Raw genomic sequence first — 26,990 nt, 5'->3', positions numbered from 1 at the left:
TTGTATTATTTTGCCACTGCTTACAATTTTGTCAGGATCTGAAAGGTTTACCAGATTCCTCTCTGTTTTTATTCATGCTATCTATAATCCTGACAGCATTAACACTGGCAAGAATTAGGTCAAATGCTATTTGTGCTTTTAATTTAGAATTTCTTAACGTTTCTGTTCTAAACCTGAGCCTTTATGGAGCATTTACAGGATTTTAGTAGTAAGATTATATATGCAATGGAAAGCACACTGTTTAAAGTATAACTTTAAATATTTTGAATATTTCTCCAGCTTGTAAAAATGGGCATAGACACACTATGTAGCAATGATTAAAGAAAGATAACCCCTTCCTGGCTCCCTGAAAATTGTTGCAGAGGTCAAGTTGGTGCTGACATCTTAAATAGCGAATTGTATTCTGAATGTGTACATCAAGTTTTTCTTCATGACAGATTGCATTATGATTACATTTCCCCTCCTTCTTCTACTTATAAAAGCCAGGGCAGATGTCAATTTAGTGTTGAGATCAGAAACATAATAGAACTGCATCTGTGCACACCAGATTGAACTCTTATATTTCAATGTTCAACACGTGTCATTTGTTAACAAGAGAGAGAATGACAAAATCAGACTAGAAGTTAAATCAACAAATCTAATCTCTCTTCAGTTTTAGGAGTGTTGGCCTTTTGGCTTGAATCATGAACCTAAAGAACTGTTTACATCATCTTCTGTCAGTATATGTTTGGATGCAATTATCAACTGGGGAGTTACAACAGACTGAGACCTCAAGGACAGGTTTCAAAAGGAAAGGGGGAGATGGACTGCCACCTATACTACAGTCGGCCCTTCTTATACACAGATTTTTTATACACGGATTCAAGCATACACGGTTTGAAAATATTCCAAAAAAGTATAAATTTACCTTGATTTTCCATTTTTATAAGGGACACCATTTTGCTATGTCATTATATTTAATGGGACTTGAGCATACACGGATTTTGTTATACACGGGGGATCTTGGAACTAAACCTCAGCGTATAACAAGGGTCCACTGTATATGAGTGCCATCTCACTTCAGATTCAATGGTAATCAGACCATCAGCAGAATATTAAAAAGTTATCTTCTATTTCATTTCTTGTATCTTCTATTTCATTGTGACTATTTCATTCTCACAATCTCTGCTTAGTTATGATTTTAACACTGTTGCCACTATCATGGGCCATACTGTCAATGATCACAGCACAGTTGAATGATGTTTCCATCAGATTTTAGGGACTCGGACCAAGAAAAAGTTACTTAGCTAAATATAGGCTGATACAGGATTCTGACTATTGTAACTATTGTTACTAACAAGATCCATTTGTTACAGTTAGCTTTGTATAGGTTTAACACAGTGTTGATAAAAGCTATATAAAATAGTGTTTTCCTTAAAACCAAACATTTTACACAATCTATGTAAGAACTGAGCAGTTCTTATCACAGAAAGCAGAACTTGGAAATGTTACTTTTTGAGAGTACAACTCTCAGAATATATTATTGCTGAGTGATTCTGGACACTGTAGTTCAAAAATGTTACGTTTCCAAGTTCTAGTATAAAGCTGGTGAACAACATTTCTAGTATAGTCACAGTTATGATGAGCAGCACAAATAATGTTACAATTGCAGGCCAGGACAGTGACATATTGGTAATCTGAGGAAGGGGAACTTAGAGAGAAGAAACTCCAATTTGGACAGGAAGAGAGCAGCAATAAAAAAAGAAGTCTGGGATTCCACTACGTTCAGGCAATGATTTAAAAATCTTGCCATAGCTTTACTTGAAGGAGCATGAGACAGCTAACATGACTAATGGAGACTGGCAGCAATATAACAATTAAGCTTTATGTGTACATTTTGGTCTTAAGAGCAAAGGTAAAACAACTCAGCAGACTTCAGCATAATTAAGGTTACCTAGACAAAGTTTAGTTTATTATATTGGTATCCAAATACAGAGCAGCTTTTGGGAGTCATAAAGTGATGTGCAAGGAAAAATCAAATGAAATTATATGAATCAGTTTAGATAACAATTTGCAAATCAGTGAATTCTATATACACAATACATTGTAATTTTACCTTTAAAAACAGTAATCTTTCTTTCAAATGAGGTGAACATTATTTTTGAAACAAACTTAGTTTATTAATATGTAAAAAAATAAATCTAGAGGAGCAAAAGTGCAAACATTTCAGGACTTGCATGGCACAGAAATCATAAGTGAGTACAATCAGAATTATTATACAACAAGCCCATTATTCCTTAGAGCAGTAGATGAGATGTACAGAAAAAGGAGGAGGATTAAAAATAGACTGCAGTTTAATGAGGGAGACGAACTACATATAACTTCCTCTGTCCTGTATGGCCTCTCTATTTCAGGTGGGAAAGCCATCATTCCTTGTATCTGAAATTTAAAATGAAATAAAATTATTTCCTGCATATACTACAGAACATCATAATGCATCTAGCAGCTTATCTGCGTTTAGCTGGCATTATTTCATGTGTGCCAACTAGTCTACATTATTTATATATTACCATCTAAAGATAGACACCAACATCAATATGTATTATATAACATGACAGTATATATTAGTACTAGCATTTATACTTACTTAAACAGGTTTCCTTGTGCCAGATGAACCTGATGGGATTAACAAACACTAAGCTACTTTCCCAGCATAATACATTCCACACCTTTAGAAGCTGTGGTCTGAATCCCTGCTAGCTGAACTTCCTACCTGCTAGAAGTATGATATATTGCTTATATACCTTACAACAATGGTTTGTTAATTGCTCTCCACTTTATAGGAACTTCTGGTTATTCAAATCAGCATGTACAATAAAGGACTGAGGCAACCAGTACAATCCTTTAATAATGCTATGATTAAGAAGTGATTAGTGTATCACCATCAAGAAATAGCCAGCCCAAACAACCACCTTTTACTGGGGCAGAAAAGAGTAAATGGGAGAAGGATTTTCAAACATGAGTGACTCCATCAAAGCCAATTATGCTGACTATCTATTGGGTGATTTCATATGGATCTTACTCAGTATACATCAAGACTGTGGACAATGTTGGATATTTTTGTTTGCATGCAACTCAGTATTCATGGAACAGTGATGGGAGAGGGGAAAGGAAAACAGAATGGAATATCCTGAACAAGGACACTAATATATATGAATAAGGGCACTATTCTACTATTTCATTATATAGGCCCCATACAGACTGCCAAAATAAAGCTGCTTCGGGTCACTTTGGAGGTATGCTGTTTAAATACATCCTAAGAGTTTGGAAGCTGCGCCGAGCTGTGATCCAGTCCTTAGAACTGGATTGTGGCTTTGGCGTGGCTTCCGGACTCTTAGGACGCATGCACGATTTAAGCAGCATACTTCCAAAGTGACCCAAAGCAGCTTTATTTTGGCCTGTCTGTATGGGACCATAGAATCCTATTTTTCTGATCATCAGCTAACAATAATAGACAGGTTTTATGATCATGTCCTTCCTGCTGAAAGAATGTGGATGACTGGTATTTAACAGAAAGCTGCCTGACTCTGATCCTGCAAGACAGTTCTTATGTGAGCATTTTGACTAGTGAGCTACCACTCTTCATGATGATTATTTATTGTGATAAATAAAATAACACAGTTTTAAAGGATAATACAATTAAAAATTTTAACTTGCAACTATAAGGCTCCATAAACTACACAAATTTTACAATCTGTACAAATGGTGCCCGAAGCAGAGTTTTAAAAAGGAATTAAACTTACTGTCCATTCTGCATTGTCAGTCTTGGTACATCTTACATTCACTGGCAACCTAAGAACATAGTCATTGTAGGAAACACCATGTTCTCTGGACCATTTAAATTTGTTCATTGCATCCATAAAAGATAGGTTTTTGTATTGTTTTGGGCTCTTGATAATGAACGGCCAAGTCCTGTACATAAAGATAAGCACAAACTTTTCTACTATCATTGAAATCTTTACCCAAACAGAAAATTGTTCCTAGAAAGAAAAACATATTTTTAACAGGTTGTATGGGAGACCACCAATGAATATTAGGTGCTGCAGGCTAAATTTCAGAGGAAGGAACTGGTAAAACCATCTCTAAGTATTTCTTTCCTTTAAAAAACCAATGAAATTCATGGGGTCACCTAAGTTGACTTGAAAGCAGATTTGTTGCTGTGTGCATTCAAATTGTTTCCAACTTGTGGTGATTTTAAGGTGAATACACACACACATTAATATCAGCAATACTACCACCATCACCAACAATAACAAAAGACAAGCACACACATTTGTGCAATTACCTATAATGAATCACATTAACTATGAGTGCATCTACATTGTAAAAATAATGCAGTTTGACACCACTTTAAGTGCTGCAGCTCCAGTCTATGGAATCCTGGGATTTGTAGTTTTACAAGGTGTCTGATAAAAAGTGCTGGTGCCTCAAAAAACTACAAATCCCAGGATTTTATTAGATGGAACCATGGCAGTTAAAGTGAAGGCAAACTGCATTTTTTCTACAGTGGGTAAATCAAGCAAATCTAGACCATGAGAGAGGAATCCTTACAGGACACATCTAGGATGGGGGAGGTTTCCCACATCAGGTGCCACATTTCATCACATGTTTCAGTCTGAGGACCACACTATGGTGAGGGACATTGCTGAAACATGGCCAATGATACATAGGAAGTACATCCACAGGCATCTATGCAAGTATTCTTCTATTACATACTGATATACGCTGGGTCCTTGATATCTGCTAAGATTCTGTTCCAGGACCCCTCTGGATACCAAAATCTGTGGATGCTCAAGTCCCTTTACATACAATGACATAATAAAATGGTGCCCCTTATAGAAAATGGCAAAATCAAGGTTTTCTTTTTGAAAATTTAAAAAAAAAACATTTACAAGCCTTGGGTGTTTGAAAGCAGAATGAATGCGGAATCTGTGGACATTGAAGGTTGATGATAACAGCATTCTATTACCATCTACACACTGTTTCACCTCCTTTCTCTCATCTATCCCATTTTCTCTTCTGGCACGAGAGACAAAGAGTGGGTTGTAGCATAATGCACCTATACTTAAAGCTTGTACACAGTTATTTGTAACAAAGGAAATCATATCTAAATCAGTACATTTCAAGTTATCTAATGTGTTGTCCAAAATCAACTTGAACACACAAAATGACACAATGCAGTTTATTTATATTTTAGCACATTGTCCACCAACAGTTATTTTCTGGACAAAATGTGATAGGTGAACTTTCCTTGGCTCAATTCTAAACAGGCTCAGGGGAAAAGATGATTGTTTCCAAAAACAATCTCTACCCCAGCTCTAGAAATAAAATATGTGCCCTCCCCCCAGCAAAACTTGGAAGTTCATTCATTCATTCACTAAATGTAACTTTTCAAGCACTACACTCTGAACTGCAATCAGATCCAGTTGTGCTCATTGTATCAACAGCAACACAATGGAACCCAGATGCTTACCTGTCCCAATCATCCCAGTTGCCTCTCTGCTTTCCAGGCAATCACTACCTACTTTTTGCCTTCACTAACTCTTCCTTGGTAATACTAACAAGATCTTACAGTGAGGAAGAATCACATCAGAGTTTCTCTTATGCCTTCACTGCTGTTATGAGAGCATAGCAGGCATCAAGAATCATGAGGAATGTAATTTGTATTGCTTGTGAGGTTCTTCCTTGGCTATCAGAAGCAATAGATCCTTAACTCCATCCTACCGTGAATGTTTATACCATCAGCCTCCTATACCCAGGCTCATCTGATTTGAGATGCAGTGTTGGATCTGGTTACTACAGTGGACCCTTCCCATCTGCGGGGATCTGGTTCTAACCTTCCTTGCTGATGTTTGTAGTCTTGGATAACAAATGGTATTTAAAAGTTTTGAATTACTTAAAAAGCACAACAAAACTGAACCAGAAGGTAGCATCAAGAAGAGTAGCCTTTAGCAATGTTTCAGACAAGTTCGACCAAATGACAACCAACGAAACACTGGTTCTCCAGCGCCAGAGGCCACAAAGCAATTCACCTTAACTTACCTTACTGGTCTGTAAATTTCTTTAACTCCAATAAATTCAAGTTGCTCCATTATGTCTGGAATACTTGCACAGCGAGTGAGATTTATTCTTGGGTAATACAGAAGGTAAGAGAGGCACATTTCATTTCTGGTGCTAAGACCACCCTGAAAATTTAAACAGACCAACAATGTAGGCCTCAGGATTTCTTAGGTCTTAATTTAGGTGATGATATCCAGAAAGATAATACTATCAATAGAGACAAGAAACTTAAGACACTAAATGCACAAAGCTGAAGTAGCCAACACATCCATAAGTGACATGAATGACTAAAAAGTAATTGCAATTTTGTTTGCAGTAGTGATTCTTTTCTCTTTTTACCAAAGCTGAAGTAACATTATAAAATAACAGGTGCTGACATGTTACTCTTGAGACCACATGGCAAGAAAACATATTTAATATTTTTCCTTTTCTAAGAAGTTCTCATTGTGTCGCTCTCCTAACTTGTGCGGTGCATGCAAATTTTGGTAAGGGATACTCTAGCCAGACAATTCAGTTCTTGGATCCAGGCATCTGTACTTGGTCCCAAACCTGCCCACTGCTGCCCCCCCTGTGCTGGCTTTATGTAGCCACTATTGTAGTTGCTGCTACTGTGATCCTGGATGCAGAAAAATCAAAATGGTTGTAGCCACAAGTAGTCATTAAGAAAATTTGGCATAGTATTTGGACAATGGCATGAAGGCTGTTTGTAATAGTGATTATGACATAGAAAACGTGTGTCTGGGTGGGTAATGATTTCCTTCAATGCCCAGATCCAAACCTGAATATTTACCTTTACATACAGCATGACGTCTATCCCCACTATAATAAACCCCCCTCTGTTTGTATAGTCAAATCTTGCTGGTGAAATTTTCTCATTGAAGCGATTTTGTGTTTAGATGGTCCTAAGACCTATGACTGCACTATACAGCAACCCACCCACCAACGGTTTATATTTTAGAGGAAGCAGCTCAAAGAACAAAGGTTGAAATAAAGAGGAATATATGTTCAAGAGTCTTGAAATGTGTCTTTTAAGAGATGGCACATGTTAAGCGGCATCAAAGAAGACAGAATGTCAGGGGAAATAATCTATGGAGATAAGCCTGGAGATGATACAAAACAAACAAAACTGAGCAAAAAGAGGCAGAGAGGATTTGAGAAACAGAGACCACAAACTAGGAAGGAAACTTGCTAAGACCACCCCTCTGACAGCTATTATGATAATTGCCAAACAAACTGAAGTTCCCTTGTTTGTTATCCTTGAGTCTTAAAAATGGGACTTTGATTCCACAGATTCAAAAGCATAAGTGAATTAAAATACCCCAAAAGAGGCTAAAGGGAAATTAACATCTTTGAATATCTACTCAATAGTTTACAGCTGTCATAAAATCACACATAAACAGTGAAAAGGATTGTCAAAGATTAAGCTTTTTCCTTTAGTCTCTTTTTCTGTCTAGTCACATTATGAATTGCCTTGACCCATATTTTGAAAAAGAAGTGAAATTCCCAGGTGCAACCCCATCCAACTGTACAAGCATATGAACCCATACAGCTTCAGGATCATCCTTAGCTTTGTATGATTACTTTGCACCAAATAATGGGCTGGAAAGATGCATTATTAATAAATGGCCACACATACCATCTCATAACTTTTTGAATATTCAGAACTACATCCTACTGTTTTCATCTGTCAGAAGAACAGATAGCATAGTGAGAAGAAATTCCTCCTCTGCTTGCCTCCTTCCGTACACATCAAAATCTGGGCCAGAATGTTGAAGGGTTCTCTAGCTGGGGCCAGGGTTGGGAGAGCTGGAAATCCTATAGCACAAGTAGTCCTTCCATAGTGTTGGGTGTAGCATCTGAACAGGCTAAGTGTTTCCAATTCCCACTTTTCATCTAAACATATTTATTTGAAGATATCTTCAATCCATATGAAGTCGTGCCATAAGTTACTTACCCAAGTCATTTGTTGCCGATCCAGGGTACTATAGTGACATTCAGTGATTAAATTATCTCCCTGAAAAACAAAGTTCAAGAATGTCAGTGTTACAAATTGTAATATTTGATTCATTAAGTGGCTTGTAATTTATTTTTAAAAATATTTATTTAAAAAATAAACAATAATTTGAGAATTTAGTTTTTGAAGAAGAAAAGTACTGTCTGATCCAATGCTGTGCCTAGATGTTAGGTGTGGTTGGTGATAAACCGTATGATTGCACAATTATATTTAGAATTCAATCTATCTCCTTTTCTGGCTAGTCTGATTTGGCAACAGTTGTTTATAGCTTGGCTATGTCAGGCTTAAATTACTGTATGTTCCATGTAGGACTACCCTTGAATGCTGTCCAGAATTCTTCTATTGGTGAAAACTGTGGCAGCTGGTCTGCTAATGAATGTACACTATATCAAGATCAGATTATACTAAAACTGTAAGATCTGCATTTGAAATGGCAGGAACTGATACATTATCTACTTTGATTAAAATCACTTGATAATTTTGTGAAAGACTGGAGAACATTTGTACAATTTGTAAAGAAGAGTGAAGGGAAGACTGTATATTCAGCTTTTGTCTATTGAATATTGAACATTTTGCTTTCAGCTGCTTATTTGTGGTAGGAGTGTATGTTATGCTGGAATAACAATGAAAATGAACATGAGAGTTTTATATTTATGTCTTTGATCTTGGAGCTTTAAAGCTTTTGGACTTGCAGTCTAAGGATTGCCTGTCATGTTATGAATCTCTTAAGTCACCCACAAGTTGTGGAGCATACCCCATACAATTATGATGGGTTCTGAGTTGTATGGAAAAGAGGTCCTGACTCTTGAGTTGCATGCTTCTGATGTCCCAAGAAATCAAATATCTGCTTCTTAATATAGTGTATCTATTATTGGAATTTGTCTGGAAGAAGAATCTCCTAATCATTTCTGGACAAAGACAGAACAAAGAAAGAAAGAAAAATATTTTTATGCTGTAAGTGACTAAATCAGCAATCCTGCATTTATTGTATTTATTTATATCTCACTTTTCTTCCAAGGAGCTCAGTGGTCCTCTCTGTCACTATCTTCACAACAATTTTGTGAGGTAGGCTAGAATGAGATATGACTGGCCCAAAACTACACAGTGAAGTTCATGTATTTCATATCCTTGGGAGGAGATTCTATTGAATGTAGAGGGACTTATTTCTGAATAAGCACATAGATTACTCAGAGGTGGTGATATGAATTTCTATCAAGGATTAAATTTCATTAAACTGAGGTCTTGTTAACATGAGTGTTTTTCCTCGACACCTCCCCCCCCCCCCAGTTCACTGCATTCTACCTACACAACACAGGGCCAAAACCCTGAATTGGTTCTGGCTTGTTTCACAACCCGATTCTGGATTCCCCATTAGCTTATGGAAATTCCACTTCAACAACATCTGGAGGGCCAAACATTTTCCACCCTCAGTCTTAATATACATATGGAGGATCATGTTATAAATAAAACATACACCACCTTTGACCCAAGAGCTCTGTAAGAATACAGTTATCCCTCCGTATTCGTGACTTTGGCACTTGTGATTTTGATCATGGTCACCTGCTCGTGCAATCCCCTTCCTCTTCAACCCCTCCCTGATGCCCTGTAACTTGCCCAGCTGAGCCAGCTACAGAGCGACAAGGAGAGGAAGGAGAAGCAAGCGCATGCGCTCCTCTCCAACTCCTCCCTGCCATTCTGTAACTGGGAGGAAAGGTTATTTGTGACATTTTCACATTCATGAGGATCCTTCATCCCTAACCTCCATGAACACAGAGAGACAACTGTACTTCAGTCTGAGTAGAGATAGGACATTCTATCCTCTGGTCAAGGATGTATACTTGTCCCCCACTTACATTCAATGAACATTTTTTATTCCAATCCAGTCCTTCTCTATACTATTGTAGATGCATGAATGGGAAAAGGTATGTGGAGGGGCTGGGATATCAAATGCTTACATAGATACTGAGACTGTGAGGCACTTGTGGAAAATGGCAGATGCGCAGCACCACTTCAACAATACTCCCCTATAGCCAAGTCACCACTACTTAGAGCAATTTGGATATCCAACAAACACTTTTAAAAACATATTTGCAATAGTAAAGAAAAGGTTTCATGCTGCTTATAGTGGCAGTTTTGGCATAAAAACAACTGTCCCGTTTCAGTAAGTTAACTTTTAAAAGACAATGAAGTGATTGCCACATGCCTACTGGTCATGTAAATCAGGCTTACTTTGAGAGGATAATGTTGACACATAGCAATAATTCCAGCATCACCACAACTGTATATCCAATTATTAAAAAAAAAAAAGCACGAAAATTTAGTAGTCTAATTAGGAGTTAAAAACAAGCTCTTTAAATTAATACTTAATAGCTATAGCTATAGGCAATAAATTATCCATCTTACAAATGCATGACATGACTAGCCATCTTCTGAGGCCTGGGGCTGATAATAAGCCTGGCTGCAACTGACTGATGCTGACAGATATATGTGGGGAACAGCCTTTCAGTCTCCAGTTTGTGCAACCCACATTTTACTCATTTAGCAACCTAAACTTTTTGTCAGGGAAAAAAAGATCAATTCCTTGAAGGAAAATTTTATTCTACAAAGAAAATCAGATTTAAAAAAATGCTGTGAACAGAAAATATTAAGAGGCAAATAGAAAAAGTGCTAGAATGACGGGGAGAATAACTTTAAATAAACAGCAGAATATGAACCAATAAATTGAAAAGATGTGTCAGTTTCAGCTTTACTAAAGCATATTTTTCTAGTCTTAATTCAGGACATCCCATTTCTGCATCATAGTCATTTTTTAAACGGCTGCACAAAATTTGTATGTATTTTCAGGCTCATTTCTAATATTCACAATTAATTTTACAAAATACAGTGCATTTTGTATTTTATTTTTATTAGTGTGTGTGTGTGGGGGGGGGGAGATGTTTTTTAAACCAGACAACTATATCATATATTCAGAGAGGTATACATGTTGAAGGATAACTGTGTTTCACTTCAACTGTTCAGTGCACCATGTTAAATTAGGTAAGATTACTTAAAATTAACAAAAGAAATTGTTCTTATATCCCTAACAATGCATACATCAGCATTCTAAATAAATCAAACATTATATGCAAATATATAAGATCAGAAACTTTTCAATGCAAGAAAAACCTGCTTTGCAAGGTGGAGACTGAGATTAGATTTATTCTGTCTGTCATTCCTCTATACCAGTTTCTTCTCCTAATGCTTTTCCTTTTTCAGATCTATCCACATGGCAGACATAAAGCAGTTTCATACCACTTTAACTGTCATGGCTTCATTCTGTGGAATCCTGAGATTTCTAGCTTGGTGAGACACCAGAGCTTAGGTTGAATACCTCACTAAGGAGTTTAGTGCACAGCTAAATAATCCAGTTTATCTTGCCCGGTTTGAATCCTTTTCCAGGATGCAGCTGGATATTACCATATGCATTTTGCCACTGATGCCGCCTCCTGCGTAAAACCGGGCTCCCAGCCATACTCAGCTGACCGATTTGCAAAGTTGGGAGCATCTCAGCTTTGCAAATTGGCCAGCTGAGCTCAGATTCTAGCCAGGATTTAGGTGGGATTTAGGCAGGAGACAGCATCGGCAGCATCAGAAGTCAAAAGCACATGAAAATATCCAGCTGCCTCCCGGAAGAGGACTCAAACTGGGTGAGATAAACCAGATAATTTAGCTGTGCGCTAAATTCTCAAGCTGCATATCCCAGGATTCCACAGGATGGTGACATGACAGTTAAAGTGGTGTCAACTGCTTTAATTCTGTAGCATCAAAACCCAGCATGTATCAAGATGAGACTCTTGTAATGACAAAATGAGACATATGAATTCTCCCAAAGCAGAATTCCACCTGAAAGGGGAAAAAATTGCCCTGGAAAACTGGCAAAATGACAAATACATGATTGAAATGCAGAGGAGATTCATACAGGTAAGATGGTCCTTTCTTCTTTTAGATACTGGAATTCCTGGAAGTTGAAGTCAAATTCATCATCATAGGCCAGCAGCTGCTGTTCATCGCCATTACGGAAATGGCGCATTCTTATAGCTCTACCAGCAAGGTGTGCATGGAGGAGAACTGCAAAGACATGGATCCCACTTGGTTTCTCAGCATCAAGTGCCTGGGGAAAAAAAGTGAAATTTGTCAACTTGACACAATGTGTAACAGACTTCATTTAACATGACAGCACACATACTCAATGTTTAATTTATATGCATGCAAGATGCATATATGCACCTCCCTTCACAGAAATACAGTGTGCAGATATGTTATTAAAAGAGATACTATATGTATGCAGTTGATTCAAGACTTGTGACAACTGCTGGGATTATTAAATTATACAGAATTTAAGGTGTAGAGGTCTCTCAGAGAAAAGAGAAATAACATTGCAAAAACCTACAACTCAAGTGGAGTTAGCAATACATGGACTGATGATTTGGCCAATATATAATACAACACTATGACTTAGCGTCCTATTACATGAGAAAAGAAAGCCAAAGTGGAGTGGGGGGGGTAGTGACTTTCTCTGTGTCTCTCCATATGCTGTTGCAGCACTTCCATTTTCTTCTCAAAGGAGACAGTGGTAGAAACATGTCTATTGTTGGAAAAATCTGTTTTGCCAAAGGCTCATTTTTACAAGCATCTCCCTCAGAAAGGAGAACTGAAGTCCTACAACATCATGTGGAGAGGCATGGAGAAAGCCACTACTCTCCCATTTCATTTTCTTTTCTCATGTGATAAGATTCTTAATGCCTGAAATATCACAGCATATTCTCAGAGCATTTTAAAAATATTTCCAAATTAATCTGATCTTGTAGTCAGCCTAAAAAAGAAATTCTTCAGTTTTTAGTATGGGCTCACCAACAATATAGATGTAACAAAAAAAAACCACTGCAAGGCCACATGGTAGCCATAAGCAGCATTTTTACTGTTCACCCTTTCTTTGTTCCTGCTCCCAGTTTTTAATACTAAAGAATTTGATTTTCATCAGTTGATAATAAACAAGACCTTGCACACCTATAGGTTTGGGAGTTAACTGAATCTTGGAGTGTAACTTCAACTTTTTCTTCAATGGTTCTCACTGTGGATGACATGAGAAATTAAAGAAAAAGTGTACAGGGGCTTGTCCATGAAGCAGATTCTATAGAGATAAGTAAAATGAAAGGGCCAGTTATGTGTGAAGTTCTACTACATGCCCCTATATTTGATCCAGGGCCTACTGTGATGCAAATACTCATTACTTCCTTCAGAAGGAAGCCGGTTAAATGAGCTTTCAGTTAATGCAGGGAATCATAATAAATTGCACAAAGCAGGAGACACATACTTCTTTCAGGCATTCCTGGGTGCAATGACCCTCTGATGTGAATTCAGGCATGCCTGGTGGGATGTTGTGAAAGAGGCTGACCCAAAGACCCGCTTCGATAACACCAGCATCGTATCTCCTTAAATCTGGAGTATAAAATAGCCTCAATCCAGAGTTATCTATCATGCCTGAAAACAAAAGAGCAACTGTCAACATCAGCTACAAACCAGCATACAATATCCTGTCGGTATTGAGCAGCATCTGGCAGTTGTGTGCGAGAAAAATAACAGAGGGGAGAAATTGTATTTAAGATGGGTTAAATGGGTGACAAAAACTGAGAAAGTTGTAAATAAAATATAGTCACAAGGGGATGGCTAAGCAGAGTTGGCTGATTTCTATACTATTCTAACCTGTACTGAGAAGTCGCACATGTTTATGCCCCTTCAAGGCATGGAGGGCAATTTTGTACCATAATACACGTACAATTCTTATACAGTAGTTGTGAGTATTGTATACAATTTATCAATATTATTACATTTCAAATCAATTATTTATTCGAAATTCCCTTTATCCATGATTCTGTGGGATGGATTTATACCCCTGTGGATTTATATACCAGGGCTGTATTTGTTTAAAGAAGCAGTGAACAGATACATAACTCTACAGCTAGAATTTCATTCAAATGTCCAGTCCAATGAGGCTCGTGTCTTTGGAGATTATCGCACTTCATTTTTTAACTGATCTGGGCATGGGCTGGGCACAGGCTTGAACAGGTGAAAATGGGTGTCATTACATAGCAAAACGCCACCGATGTCACCGGGAGACTACAAGCCATTTCCCAGCTGTGCTTAGCTTGCCAGTTCTGAAATACAGAAACTTTCTGTCCTTGCAAAATTGGCGGGCTAAGCACAGCTGGGAGATGGCTTGTAGTCTCCTGGTAGCATCAGCAACATTTTGCTGTGTGATAATATCCATTTACAACCATTCAAACTTGCTCTCAACCTGTGCCCACATTGGATGAAAAATGAAGTGCGATAATCTCTTTTGTTTGTATGTGACTTCAAGTCACCTGTTGACTTATGTCAACCCCATGAATTTCCTAGTGTTTTCTTACGCAAGTAATAGTCAGAGGTGGTTTTGACAGTTCCTTCCTCTGAAATATAGGCTTACTCCCAGATAAATATACAGATACACACACTTGCAACCTAAACTGTACAGCGCTTTACAAAGTAAATACTAAAGTGGACATAATCTAATCATACAGTTTATATAGACTATATACAGTCTATATAGTTGATTCCTATAGGTTTGCCTATAGGATCTGAATAGGTCCAAATCTGTTCATTAATATTTATTCACACGTATGCATTTGTAGAATGATACCTCCAATACTACTGATCTAATTGTTAATAAGCTTTCCTGGACTGTGCCAGGTACAGAAGAAAGCAGTCAGTTTTACAACTTAATGAAGAAGGAACTGCAGTGTTTTTCCACTATGATGGTTTAACTAGGCAGACAGTAAGTTATAGATGGCTATCAGTTTGACCTTTAGCACTTCTCTCCCCCAGATAAAGAGGATCTCTTATATAATCTCTTATCTCTCATGGCTCTGGCAGCCCTTTTCCCCAATGGATAGGCCAACATGGGGAGGATATGTAAAGCCCTAGAATTTAAGGTGGACTTTTTATTTATAAATCCCAGACTTTACAAGATGATGTTTTAAACCAGTTAATTGTATTTTTCCCCATTTATGATACTGTGAGGTGCCTTTGAGAAGATATTGATCTCTTGGCTCCAGTATGTAAGAGACAAGGAGGCACCCAGTCCAGAATACAACCTCCACTTTCCCCTCATTACTCAATCTCCAGCTTTACTTTTAATATTCCCTATTTATTTGAGATGTGGTGCTGATGAAGAGTGCTGAGGATACCCTGGTCAATCAAGAAAATAAATGGGTTCTAGAATGGATACCAAAATGCTAATATTACTTGTTGCTTCCTTTGAAAGTAAAATTAGTGAAGAACTTCATCCCCACTTTCTCCACAATAATCTGAGCAATGGCGTGTACACATTCTAGTCTGAAGAGTCTTCAGATCCAAGATTTTTATTAACATTATCACCCTCAGAAAATATGGAATGTCATCTTCTATTAACTGATTCTAAGAAGAATGAAAAATGAAGAAACATACCTTCCCTATATGATGGATTATCATAATGGACTTCCATAAGCACATACTGTGGGTCCAGTGCTGTCCCAATGGATAAGCCAACATGGGGAGGATATGTAAAGCCCTAGAATTTAAGGTACGGAAACATATGTAAACCAGAACTGACCTATTTTTCTAATGTTTAGTCCTAGTCTAGAGCATATCTTCATTAGTATGGTGATATGTCAGCCCTAGAAAACCACAGATTCACCAAGACTGACACATATCAGAAATTGCTACTGAAGCAGATATTCCCACAGTATTCCTGAACAGTGAAAACATTTCAGTTTATTAATCTAGATTTTTAAAGAGATAATATGGAGTAAAAAAGTCCAGTTCAATTTCATATTATTATTTCTAGCCATAACAAAACATTCAGAAAATGTATAAGAGTGAAAAATATGTTAGAAGCATATGCTTAAAATGAGACAGCAGAGGTATCACCAAAAAACATCCTTCCAGAAGTTTGAGACTGGCAAGAATTGTTCAGAGGGGCTTTGCCTTTGCTTCCTCTGAGGCTGAGAGAGTGTGACTTGCCCCGTGAGTTTCCATGGCCAGCAGAGATTCAGACACCCCAATCTCCAGACTTGTAGTCAGTGGTCAAACCACTACATCATGCTGGCTCTCCCAAACACCTCTTACCATGAAGAAATTCCTCATAATTAGTCAGAGTTTCTGTTGTTGTGTTTTGAATCCATTCTTCTGCACCCATCCCCCCAATAGCAAAAACCAGTTCACTTTATCTTCTGTCTGAGAGCCTTCAAATATTTAAAGCAGGGGTAGACAACCCTTTTGAGCCGGGGGCCGGGTTGCTGTCCCTCAGACAACTGGGGGGCCAAAGCCAAAATATAAATAATTAAATAATTTTTTAAAAAATTAAATAAATAAATAAACCGGGACAAATATAGGACAAAATTTTCATGGAGGGCACTTTTTAAATAAAAAATGGAGGACATGCGGAAAAATTTGCTGATTTTTTAAAAAAATGTTAAGATAAATCCATGTTTCTGAGGCTTCTATAGACAATTTCCCCACCATGCCCCTCGCGCGAGACACCAAAGGCCCCGGCGGCAATCGGTGGCAGGACCGGGCTGGGGCCGGTCTCAAGGCCTCGCCGGGCTGCATCCGGCCCGCGGGCCGCAGGTTGCCTACCCCTGATTTAAAGGAAGTCTCTTTCAAGAGCAAATCTTGCCAAGAAAACCCAATGATGAGTTTGCCTTACGTTGGAAACAACTTGAACACACACAAGAACAAGAACAAGCAAGTCTTTTAGAATTGCTTTTAATTTGATGGCTTTTCTAAATAGGATAATTTGTTTAATTGTGTTTTACTATTAGACCTTATCTAAAGCTGTGCCTAAGCCCACAATTTGGGGAAATTACTTTTAACCATGTTGTGAGTCATGGGAGGCTGGTGGAATATAGATTAAGTACATACAAACACAATTTTCACCAGTATACACATTTTTTCAACTGGATCAAAATTCAGTGTTCTGTATACCAAGTTTTACTGTATGTATTAACCCTGAATTGGTAAGTTTTGTGTAATAATTAAAGTTCCAGTGATGCATTTACAAAGAGAAGCTCTGCATCTGAGGAAGTAGACTGAAAGGTGCTACAAGATCTCTCCACATACTGACTGTACAGACTAACATGGCTATATCTTTGAAAGACAAGCCCTGTGTCCAATTTCAAATATAGTGCCTGGAGTCACTAGTACAGTTCTTCATGACAACACAGTCAGCTGAATAAAATCTAACATTATTCAAGATTTGAAAGCTCAAGATCTCTGTGCCATATACAGACAGTTGTCCCTCTGCTTTTGTAGCTTTGACTTTTGCAGCTTTGATTATTCACAAATTTCATTAATATGTTCTCTTTAGGAATCTCTAGGTCATCCAGTGAGATTGTATGGTCAACATCCACCAGAAGTCGCAGTGGAAGACACAGATATTTAGAAAGAACACTTTTCTAGGTATTTATAGGTCCTCTAGCACAATTATATGGTCCATGTCTGGCAGATGTTGACCATAATGTTGCTCAGGAGGACCTAGAGACTCCTAGAGAGATGTTCTCTCAGATTTTAAAAAAGTGTTTTTTATTTGTGGTTTTTCCATTTTCATGGGTGTTCTGTGCCCCTAACCCCAGGAAATTTAGAGGTCCCACTGTATTTTAGATGGGCCTTAGTCTTCACCTTGTTCAAGACAGATAACACCTGCCTTCTTCTGATACAAAATTCACCAATATATAGAAACATTACTTACATGTTGCTATTAAAAGACATCTTCTTTGCTATACTTTCTCAAATGATAGTGTTAGCAATGGTGACAGGAAATGCAGAGGTGGAGGAATTGTCAAAAAGTCACCTGTCCCCCACCCCAATCAGCAGGTCACCTGTCCCATCACCCCAACCCATTTCATCTAATGCAATAAAAATCCCAGATCCAATCCATAGCATTAATTTGGGAAATCAGTTATAGCAAATATTAATCCTACCTCTCCTCCAATGGCCCAAGCAAAAATGACAGTTTCACAGGTGAGGAATGAATCTGGCATGTTTGGATGATAGCACTCATGTCCGTAATCCAATACACTATCATTGAGGCTGCTGCTACATTGATAAAGTAGAATGTGATGCACTATATTTTCATGGCCTTTCTGTATCAGTGGTTCAACCTGTTAATAAAATAAAAAGTTTATTAATTTAATCCTCTTAAATCTTAGCAAATTTAAAACATCTGCTTGATATCAGACACCAGCTAAAATACTGTATGTTAACTGCTTTCAACCATAGTCAAAATGTTTGAATAATTCAATAAAGATGCCTAACATAAAACAGCATATCCCTCCTAAACCAATACAATTAATTAAAGCAGGCAGTAAAATGATTCCATTGAAACTAGCATGAGGAACTATGACATAAACAACAGGTTTTCAGAGGCTTAGGGGGATATCTCTAAAATACACTTGGGTGGTGGTATCATGTACTGTCATGGTCCCTGTCTTGTAGGGTTTTTGGCTGCTTCAAACTTTGGGAGGGATAAGTAAGTGTGCTTTCGTAAAGAGTACATGATTTGTATATAGGTTTAATCTCTGACATCTTGAGTTCAAAGGATCAGGTCGTATGTGATATGAAATACCATGGCCTCAGATTATGGAGAGCTGCTGACAACACAGTAGCCCCTCTGTTTTCACAGGGGGTCCATTTTGGACACACACATGAACACACACACATGCTAAAATGGAAAATCGCTGATATTGGAGTTCCTATTAACTCCAATGGTGGCGTGCACCTATCTAACACCATTATTTTCTGGTACCAGAAATGCTTGCTTTGCAAAAAAAAAAAAAAGCAAAAAAAAAGCACTCCAACTAGATTTTAAGTGCTGTTGATTTTATTTCAAAGCAGCATGAAGGATAGCTAGCTCTAAACTAGCTCTTTCTACTAAAGCAGAAATAAATATGAAAACTGTAATCATGGTACCCTAAAACCAATGGGAGTTTTGTAACTGATTTCTACAGTGTACCAAATGTAAACAAGAACTCTCCCACACACATATGAGAACCTTTAAAGGGTAAGAATCCCACAGAACTCAAAACTTATAAGTAAAATAAGGAGGGATTCAGCAAAAAGGTTGTGGGAATGTTCTCCTTATCTCCACTTGAAAAATGCAGTACTTGTCTAAACATGTGATGTACCCACCTGCCTCTCTAGGACACCAAGACCTGCTGTGCTTCTATTCACAACTTCAAAAAAACAATAACTTCCCCCTTCAAAGCAACAGGCCATCACCTAAATTAGCAATCCATATGCTCTCATTGTCAGTTTTATAAACATTGACATTATTTCCAACAAGTAGCCTTTTTGTTCATCTCTCCTACTGTTAAAAAATGTGAAAATAGAAAATCTTCTAAAAACAAACAGTTTATGAATAACTCCATTCTGTCTTTCCAAATGCATTGTGTGGGAGGCTTTGTAGTTTCATAGAAAAGCAAAATTTGTAAACATTCATGATGACTCAGTGAGAATAATGCAATGAAGTGGGGAACCATTTATCTTCTTTCTCCATTTATCCTCTTGACTTGGATCAGGGGGAAAAGAGAAAAGGAAAGTGCTGGTAGTTGGCAGTGACACTAAGGTTCGTGTCACCCGGTGCAGTAACTCATGGTGTGACCCTCCCATTGACCTCCTCCCATTTCACACCATACAGAATCCTTAGTAATGCTTTTTGCATTAATGTTACTCATAAATTGTAATTCCCATATACCACTGAATGTAAAGCTAATAGTTTCAACATAAACAACTAGCAAAATTAAAATTATTCCTTCAAATTATAATATAGTACACACAACAGTACACACAACCTAAATGTATTTACATATACATAGTGAAGATTTGTGATGTTTTAAAAGAAAATTTTAAAAGAATTAAACCATTTTAAATCCAACAACATTTTTAAAAATTTGAAATTTTAATTTTAAAAAATTCTGGGGCCTCTCCTTTCTCCCTCCACGTAGCTTCACCCCATTCACACCATCTCTTAAAGCATTTTAAAGGGAAGCATATGAATGTCACAGTCTATTTCTGCCCAATGGCAGATGTTTGAAGACCGTTAGGGTGTCACTGGGTGCGATCTGCACCCCCAGCACCCCCCTAGTGATGCCATTTGTAGTTGAGGACTCATTGCTCATGGGTATAGAAGTACCTTTGTGTTAGCCTGACAAGATGAACTGGGAAGTGTGCTGCTACACATATCCACAATGTCACTGACAACTTGCAAAAACTCATTAATAACACAGATCAGTAGCCTTTTCTCCTTATTCATGTGAATACATGGCCAAGAACAGCTTTAAGCAGATCACCTCTGCCTATGAAACTCTGGCCAGGAAGCTGAAGGGGTCTGAGGCCCATGTAGTATTCTTGTCAATTCTGCCAGTGAAAGAAAGAGGGCTACACAAGGTCAGGGAGATACTAAAAGTGAATGACTAGCTTTGTAGATGGTGTGTAGATGTGAGAAGTTTGGCTCCTGGGACTACAGGTATAAACTTTTCAGAAAGAATAGATGGGGCAGAAATCCACTAGAGTGATCAAAGGGGAGGTAAGCAACAGGGATGTTATTGTGGGAGTGTACCACAGACCTCCAAGTCAGATGGAGGAATTGGATGATGTCTTTCTTGAATAGATAACCACACACTCAATAGGGAAAGATGTAGTAGTGATAGGTGACTTCAACTATCCTGATATTTGCTGGAATTCAAACTCAGCCAAATCCTCAAGGCCTAGCAAATTCCTCACTTGCCTGGAAGACAATTTCATGGACCAAAAGGTGGAAGAGGCAACAAGGGGGTCAGCTATTTTAGATCTGATCCTAACCAACAGGGATGACTTGGTTAATGGGGTGCAAGCGGTGGGATCATTAGGTGCAAGTGACCATATTCTCCTGGAGTTTGTTATACAGTGGAAAGGAGAAGCCAGGCAGAGTCAGACACACATTCTAGACTTTAGGAGAGCGGATTTCAGTAAACTTAGAGAAATACTGGGTGTGATCCCATGGTCAGGAATACTAAAAGAGAAGGGAGTTCAAGATGGATGGGGTTTCTCAAAAGGGAGACACTGAAGGCACAATTTCAAACAGTTCCAAAGAGGAAGAAAAATGGGAGATGTCTCAAGAAACCAGGATGGATGACTAAGGCCCGTTACAAACGGGCAAAAAGTACTTGCTTGGCACGTACTAGGGTTAGAAAGGGGTGTCCTTTCCGGACACCCCTAACCCTAGTACATGCTGAGCGTGTACAAAATGGCAGTGCCCATTCTACATGGGCACCGCCATCTTGACGTCGCGGACGCCTAGCATCTGCACGTCGCGTGGTGGAAATGACATCGCCAGTGCACCATTGGCACTTTGGGGCACCATTTCCATGGCGCAAAAAGAAGCTGCTTTTTTCTGCTTTTTGTTGTGCGGAGGAGTCACACAGTTTGGCCACTGGGGCTCCTCCACACAGCAAATGACGGCGCCGGCAGACCACCTTTTTGGGCCAGTCTGTAAAGCACCTAAGACACTTTCAACTGAGCTAAGTTTTAAATGGAACATGTATAAGGAATGGAAAAATGGGAAATCACCAAAAGGGAATTAAAAAAAAATAGCAAGTGCGTGTAGGAATAAAGTCAGAAAAGCTAAAGTGCAGAATGAACTCAGACTTGCTAGAACTGTTAAGAACAATAAAAAGGGCTTTTGGGGGTATGTCCACAGCAAAAGGAAGAAGAAGGAAACAGTAGAGCCACTGCGTGGAGACGATGGCAAAATGCTAACAGAAGACAGAGAAAAGGCAGAATTACTCAACACCTTCTTTGCCTCAGTCTTCTCAGAAAAAGGAAAAGGGTGCTCAACCTGAGGATAAAGGAGCAGAGGGCAGAACACAGGAATTTCAGCTCAGAATAAGTAAAGAGATAGTACAGGAATACCTGGCTAATCTAAATGAATATAAGTCTCCAGGACCAGATGAACTACATCCAAGGGTGTTAAAAGAACTGGCAAAAGTAATATCGGAGCCACTGGCAATAATCTTTGAGAACTCTTGGAGAACAGGAGAAGTGCCAGCAGACTGGAGAAGGGCAAACATTGTCCCCATCTTCAAAAAGGGGGGGAAAGGAGATGCCAACAATTATCGTCCAGTTAGTCTACTTCAATACCAGGAAAGATTCTAGAGCAAATCATCAAACAGAGAGTCTGTGAACACCTAGCAGGCAACACCATAATCATAAAAAGTCAACATAGGTTTCAGAGAAAGAAGTCATACCAGACAAATCTAATCTCTGTTTTTGATAAAAATTACCAGCTTGATAGATGAAGGAAATGCTGTGGACATAATATACATTGATTTCAGTAAGGCCTTTGACAAGGTTCCCCATTGCATTCTTGCAAACAAGCTTGTAAAATGTGGGCTAGACAACATAATTGTTACATGGATTTGTAATTGGTTGACCAGCTGAACCCAAAGGGTGCTCAACAATGGCTCCTTTTCATCCTGGAGAGAAGTGACCAGTGGGGTCCCACGGGGCTCTGTCCTGGGCCCAGTGTTATTCAACATCTTTATCAATAACTTGGATAACAGAATTGAGGGCATACTTATCAAATTTGCAGATGACACCAAACTAGGAGGAGTAGCTAATACCCCAGAGGACAGGATCAAAATTCAAAATGGTCTTAAAAGGTTAGAAAGCTGGGCCATAGCTAACAAAATGAATTTCAACATGGAGAAATGTAAGGTACTGCACTTAGGACGGAAAAATGAAATGCACAGATATAGGATGGCCGGGCAACACCTGGCTGAATGAAACTACGTGTGAAAGGGATCTAGGAGTCCAAGTAGACCAAAAGCTGAACATGAGTCAACAGTGCGATGCGGCAGCTGAAAAGGCCAATGTGATTTTAGGCTGCATAAATAGGACTATAGTGTCTAGATCAAGGGAAGTAAGAGTGCCACTCTATTCTGCTCTGGTTAGGCCCCACCTGGAATATCATGTCCAGTTCTGGGCACAATTTTAAAAGGATGTGGAAAAACTGGAGTATGTCCAAAGGAGGGCGACTAAAATGGTGAAGGGTCTGGAAACCATGCCCTATAAGAAACGACTTAGGGAGCTGGGGATGTTTAGCCTGGAGAAAAGAAGGTTAAGAAATGATGTGATAGCCCTGTTTAAATATTGAAGGGATGTCATATTGAGGAGGGAGCAAGCTTGTTTCCTGGACCCGGAGCAATGGATGCAAGCTAAAGGAAAAGATTCCACCTCAACATTAGGAGGAACTTCCTGACAGTAAGGGCTGTTCGACAGTGGAACAAACTCCCTCAGAGTGTAGTGGAGTCTCCTTCCTTGGACGTCTTCAAGCAGAGGCTGGATGGCCATCTGTCGGGGATGCTTTGATTGGGATTTCCTGCATGGCAGGGGGTTGGACCGGATGGCCCTTGTGGTCTCTTCCAGCTCTATGATTCTATGATTCTAAGATGATATATGAACACAAATCTGAAATTAGAAATGGAAATATCACCTATAGGACACTTCACCTTGCTCAATATTCAGTTTCAGACCTCCAAACAATAATTCTTGATTTAAAATAAAGGAAAACTGGAAACAGAAATAACCGAATTTGGATATATCCACAAATTCTACTCTGTTAGTAACAGTTTGAAGAGACACAGAGATTTCTTGGCACTATACATATTAAAAGCAGATATGTTGTTATTGCTACACATTTAACAAAAAGATTCTCCTCTTACCTACTTTGTAGCAGTATTCTCTTCTCTATACCTATACCAATGCCCTGGACAAACACTTTTCTCCACAATGCTTGTGTTCCCCTGGTTATCTATGCTTTTATGCAAAAACGGACTCCTTCCCTTAGTTTGTTAAATGCTCTTTATGACCACTGTTGAGACATACTTTGTCACCATATCACAGCAGCAAAGTGATTTGCATGTCTACAACAACACTTTTTATAGGGAGTTCATGAAAGCTTATGTTTTAATATATCAGTTTTAAAGGTACTGCAAGAGTCCTTCCCCCATCCATTTCCTTCTTAAACTAAAAGAGATTAACATGGTTATTTCATTGTTTACAAAACTGTGGTTTCAGCATTACATCAGGTTATCAAATGAGACTATCAAGGCAAAACCCGATTTGCAAACAGAGATTAAACTGTAATTTTCTAGTGTTAATGTCAAGGGAAACTAAGGGTTAAAACAAAGGACAACTCCCATGTGCCACGCTCACACATCACTTCCTGTCACCATTTGGTTCCAGCATATGGTGAAAATAAAATAAAATACATATTGGAGAGAAAAGTCAACCTTCACATAGTTCGGGAAGGGGAGATTGGTGTGATTTTTCAGATCATTAAAATGTTTATATAGAAATTGCAGGGCTCAAAGGGCTTCAGGAGACTGGCTGGGGCTCACAAAAGTATGACTGGGGCAAGCTTGCAGCTTACATGTTGCATTTTACCTACTCTTGGTTTAAATAAGCCGCTGTATTGTTAAATCAGGCACACAAGGGAATGAAGGAAGAAAGGACTCCTTCTTGACCTCATCTTATTGGACCAAGACTTTTATATCTGTATTAGGGCAGTAAGGCACGAGATCATTAAAGTAAGTTTTAACGCACTGTTTTATGTCCCACTGTGTGAGAGAATGCCATATATATACATGCAGTTCCCTCGTAATCTTCACATAAGGATTCAACCCTAGGTAAAGGCTAGAAGTAAAGGTAGGAAGTAGTGGAATGACAGCTGTGGGAATTGGTTTAATGCCGTCTTTCTTACAAGACTCCCCAGTGTCTTTAAAAAAACAACAACAAAATACAGGATTAATCCACACTTTCTGCCTGTATGCACAAGATCAGAGAGAAAGATTTTGCCAGTAACATTTCCTTATGACCTGCCAGAGCCCACTGGACTTTATGTACTACATGCCAAAGTTTGCAAAGGTGATTTTATTTATTTATTTATTTATTTTTAAAAATACAGCTCCAAGCCCCACTCAAAATATATAAAATCAACAGTTGGAATCTGACAACATTGGCATTGTAACTCCAGCCACTCTGAACTGATTTTGCTCCATTAACTGATCCCTTTAATCTTCATATCTATATCTTGATCTTCATACCCATATCTTATTTAAATGAGGATTCAGCTAGCAGTCTGTGGGCACTCTCTTCCATCTGCCAAGCCCATTCAATAATGATGGTGTTAAGTTGTTTCTGGCTTGTTTATCGTGACCTACACCCAAGTTAGGATTTTGCTGGCAATATGGTGTAACTGGTACAACCTAGGAGCCAGTGGCATCACTAGGGCTGGTGTCTCCTCAGTGTGGTAACTCATGGTGTCACCCCCATAGCCTCCCCCATGGTGCCATCATGGGACTTGGGGAGTCCACTCAGAGAAGCCCCCTTGCAAGCAATGGCGGATGCTGGTGAGACAAAAGCAGTGGAGGCCAGTTTAGAGGCACCTCAGCACACACCACTGGTCCTTAGGATCAGGATGAGGCTTCTTTGTGGCTCCAGGCTTGATACCACCTCCGCAGCAGTGCTCCTCCTCTGATGGCGTCACCCAGTGTGATGCGCACCCCTTACACAAACCCATGCACCACTGCTAGGGGTCCATTCATAATACATAATTAAAGTGTTTTTGTTTCACTTTAATTGTCATAGTTCCATCCAAAGGGATCGTGGAACTGGTAGTTTGGTGACACATTAAAACACTCAGAATAAGAATTCTAAATGTCCTTCCCAAATGGAAAATCCAAGAATAGGATCGAACTATAGCAATTAAAGTGGAATAAAAGCACTATAATTCTTTAGTGTGAATGAACTGCAGGTCTTAACTGTTAATCCTTACATTATCAGTGCCTTTATTGTTGCTATTATTACGTATTTCCTCTGCCCCATCTCGGATTCACCCCTTTTCACTCGCTGCCCCTCACTCCTGGAACCTTCTTCCCCCGCGAGCAAGAGCCATCACTTCTTTAACCAGCTTCAAAACAGAGTTGAAGACCATCATGTTCAGGGCAGCATTCCCAGGCATTGCATAATTGTCACTTGCTATTTGATGTTCTTTTGTTGTCTGTTTTATTGAATCACTTCCTTTTTGCTATGTACAGTATTTTATATGTATTATCCTACTAGAGAGGCCCCTTCCCCTCCACCACTCCCTTCTCCTTTTGTGTCGTGTCTTTTTAGATTGTAAGCCTGAGGGCAGGGAACCGTCCAATTAAAAAGATTGTATGTACAGCGCTGTGTAAATTTACAGCGCTTTATAAATAAAAGTTAATAATAATAATAATAATAATAATAATAATAATAATAATAATAATAGTATTTGTGTATGTCTTGTGCTTTTACATTTTGTTGCATGCCTTGGGACAGCTTCCTGAAAAGGGCAGCTTATATATCTTTTACATAAATGAATTGAATTATCTTGTGTACTTCTAGAAAATATTAGCAAAAGTATCTAATTTAAATAGGCTGGCCAAATCACATACAATGAATGCTACTGAGCAATATAGCAGTCGATGTTTGCTAACTTGATGAAATGTTTTTTCCTCAGAAAAGCTTTTGAGCATATTTACTTTCGTAATGGCCATGTTTTCATTTTTAAGTCATGGTAGTTCAGACACTGAGTAAATTAACTCACTTTTCAGGGAGAAACCACCAAAATTCCTAGTATTTACAGTACTTTACTATAGGCAAAAGAGAGTAGCCAACAGGAAAATCAATTTCTGGAAGAAGGAGGAGGAGAAATAATAATAATAATAATAATAATAATAATAATAATAATAATAATAATAAT

At 38.5% G+C, this 26,990-nt stretch overlaps 1 protein-coding gene across 1 annotated transcript in view; it reads right to left on the bottom strand.

The window, feature by feature from the left end:
- Positions 1-1,836: 1,836 nt before the first annotated feature.
- MOXD1 (monooxygenase DBH like 1) overlaps positions 1,837-26,990 on the bottom strand; it is a 59,920-nt gene continuing 34,766 nt past the window's right edge. Inside the window, exons 5-12 of the mRNA XM_042445278.1 lie at positions 18,148-18,327; positions 15,635-15,737; positions 13,467-13,633; positions 12,072-12,263; positions 8,054-8,113; positions 6,082-6,224; positions 3,783-3,951; positions 1,837-2,418 (exon numbers count right to left, since the gene is read on the bottom strand). Coding sequence (XP_042301212.1) covers positions 2,254-2,418; positions 3,783-3,951; positions 6,082-6,224; positions 8,054-8,113; positions 12,072-12,263; positions 13,467-13,633; positions 15,635-15,737; positions 18,148-18,327 — 1,179 coding nt within the window. The 3' untranslated portion in view covers positions 1,837-2,253. The remainder of the gene's footprint in view (positions 2,419-3,782; positions 3,952-6,081; positions 6,225-8,053; positions 8,114-12,071; positions 12,264-13,466; positions 13,634-15,634; positions 15,738-18,147; positions 18,328-26,990) is intronic.

The sequence above is a fragment of the Sceloporus undulatus genome, chromosome 1 (genome assembly GCF_019175285.1).
Source record: "Sceloporus undulatus isolate JIND9_A2432 ecotype Alabama chromosome 1, SceUnd_v1.1, whole genome shotgun sequence".
Taxonomy (NCBI): Eukaryota; Metazoa; Chordata; class Lepidosauria; order Squamata; family Phrynosomatidae; genus Sceloporus; species Sceloporus undulatus.
This window is presented reverse-complemented; position numbering and strand designations above follow the sequence as displayed.